This window comes from Sciurus vulgaris, assembly GCF_902686455.1.
Source record: "Sciurus vulgaris genome assembly, chromosome: 7".
Taxonomy (NCBI): domain Eukaryota; kingdom Metazoa; phylum Chordata; class Mammalia; order Rodentia; family Sciuridae; genus Sciurus; species Sciurus vulgaris.
Window position 1 is genome coordinate 128,310,640 of NC_136467.1, and position 1,963 is coordinate 128,312,602.

The window sequence follows — 1,963 nt, forward strand, 5'->3', positions numbered from 1 at the left end:
AGCAAGTTGTTTTGTTTCATTTTGAGTTGTGTCAAGTTCCTTCATTATTAGAATTAGGACGTGCATTCTTAGCAGGAACATGACTGAAGTGATAGCGTGTCCTGTTGAGAGCATCACATGAGCAGCCACATAATGTTGATTTGTTTCAACACTGTTGATGTTGACATTCGTCACATGGTTATGGGGTGTCTACCAGGGTCTGCAACTGCAAACTTTACTATCTTTCACTTTCTAATTATCTAGCAACTGGTAGAGAGATGTTTTAGACTATGTAAATAACCTGCTTCTCATCAAAGTATTATCTACCAATTTTGTATCCATTTATGTATTCCCAAAGGCATCATTCCTTCATATTTATTAATTTAACTTGTGGCATATGAAATAACTCAGTGTATGTCATTGATATATTTCACTATTATTTTATATCAGTATCAACTTGAGAATTTTTATGTTGTTAAGTCAATTACTGTAAAAGTCTCTTAATAATCTAATTGTCCTAAAATCCAACAGTGGCAGGCTTTTAAAAATGCTTTTCTTTATTTTTCATATGTCCATAAAATTCTTGGTGCATTTCCTTTTGTTTTTTGAGCTTATGTGTTATTTTTTCACTTTAAGGTAACAGAAAGCAAAATGATGAAAAATATCAACACTACTTCTGAAGGATACTTTATTTTACTGGGGTTTTCTAAATGGCCTCGTCTGGAAATAGTTCTCTTTGTGGTTATCTTGATATTCTACTTGATGACACTGCTAGGCAATTTGTTCATCATCATGCTGTCATACCTGGATTCCTGTCTCCACACTCCCATGTACTTCTTTCTCTCAAACCTCTCTTTTCTGGATCTCTGCTACACCACTAGCTCCATTCCCCAACTGCTGGTGAACCTCTGGGGCCCAAAGAAGACTATTTCCTATGCTGGTTGCATGGTTCAACTCTACTTTGTTCTTGCTCTGGGAACCACAGAGTGTGTCCTGTTGATGGTGATGTCCTATGACCGTTATGCAGCTGTGTGCAGACCCCTGCATTACACTGTCCTCATGCACCCTCGACTCTGCCAATCCTTAGCTTTGGCTTCTTGGGTAAGTGGTTTCACAAACTCAGCACTCCATTCCTTCTTTACCTTCTGGGTACCCTTGTGTGGACATTACCAAGTTGATCACTTTTTCTGTGAAGTTCCAGCACTTCTGAAATTGTCATGTGGTGATACTCATGCTAATGAGTTGACCCTCATGTTCACAAGCTCCATTTTTGCTCTCATACCTCTCTTCCTCATTCTAACATCTTATGGTGCCATTGCTCGGGCTGCACTGAAGATGCAGTCAACTACCAGGCTTCAGAAAGTCTTTGGCACATGTGGATCCCATCTTATGGTGGTTTCCCTGTTTTTTATTCCAGCTCTTTTTATATATCTCCAGCCACCAACAGAAAATTCTCAAGAGCAAGGGAAGTTCATTGCCTTGTTTTATACTGTTGTCACGCCAAGTCTCAACCCCCTCATCTATACCCTCCGAAACAAAGATGTCAGAGGGGCAGTTAGAAGACTAATGGGGAGAGAATGAAGTATGCATGTGGCATTAACAATGTAATGTTGCATCCAACTCCTCACCAGTGGTTCAAAGGTCCATCCATTTATACATTCCCTTTTCACTCACTGTACCAGAACTAATGAGCATATAGTCTTACAAGGTCCCAGAATTCTATCTAACAGGTACAAGCAAAATACAGTCTACCTAAAAAACATTCAATTGTACAGAACTCAGCCATGTAAAATTAAGACCAGTACAGTGATATTTTACTGATATTTTTCCATATCACAATTCTAATGTGATTCTAAAACCTTCCCATAATTGAGAATGAGGTGTGAGATTTGTCGTAAATATTGATAAAAGAGCAGTTTATAATTCCTATGAAACGATGACATTGCATTTTAAAATCTCTATTATGTATCCTGTCCATAATAAT

General features: G+C 38.1%; 1 protein-coding gene across 1 annotated transcript; it reads left to right on the forward strand.

The window, feature by feature from the left end:
• Positions 1 to 630: 630 nt before the first annotated feature.
• LOC306666692 (olfactory receptor 2J3-like) lies at positions 631 to 1,560 on the forward strand (the record flags this gene model as incomplete). Its single annotated transcript, XM_079148914.1, has 1 exon — positions 631 to 1,560. One exon carries the CDS (start codon positions 631 to 633, stop codon positions 1,558 to 1,560), a length of 930 nt encoding a protein of 309 aa, XP_079005040.1.
• Positions 1,561 to 1,963: the final 403 nt, after the last annotated feature.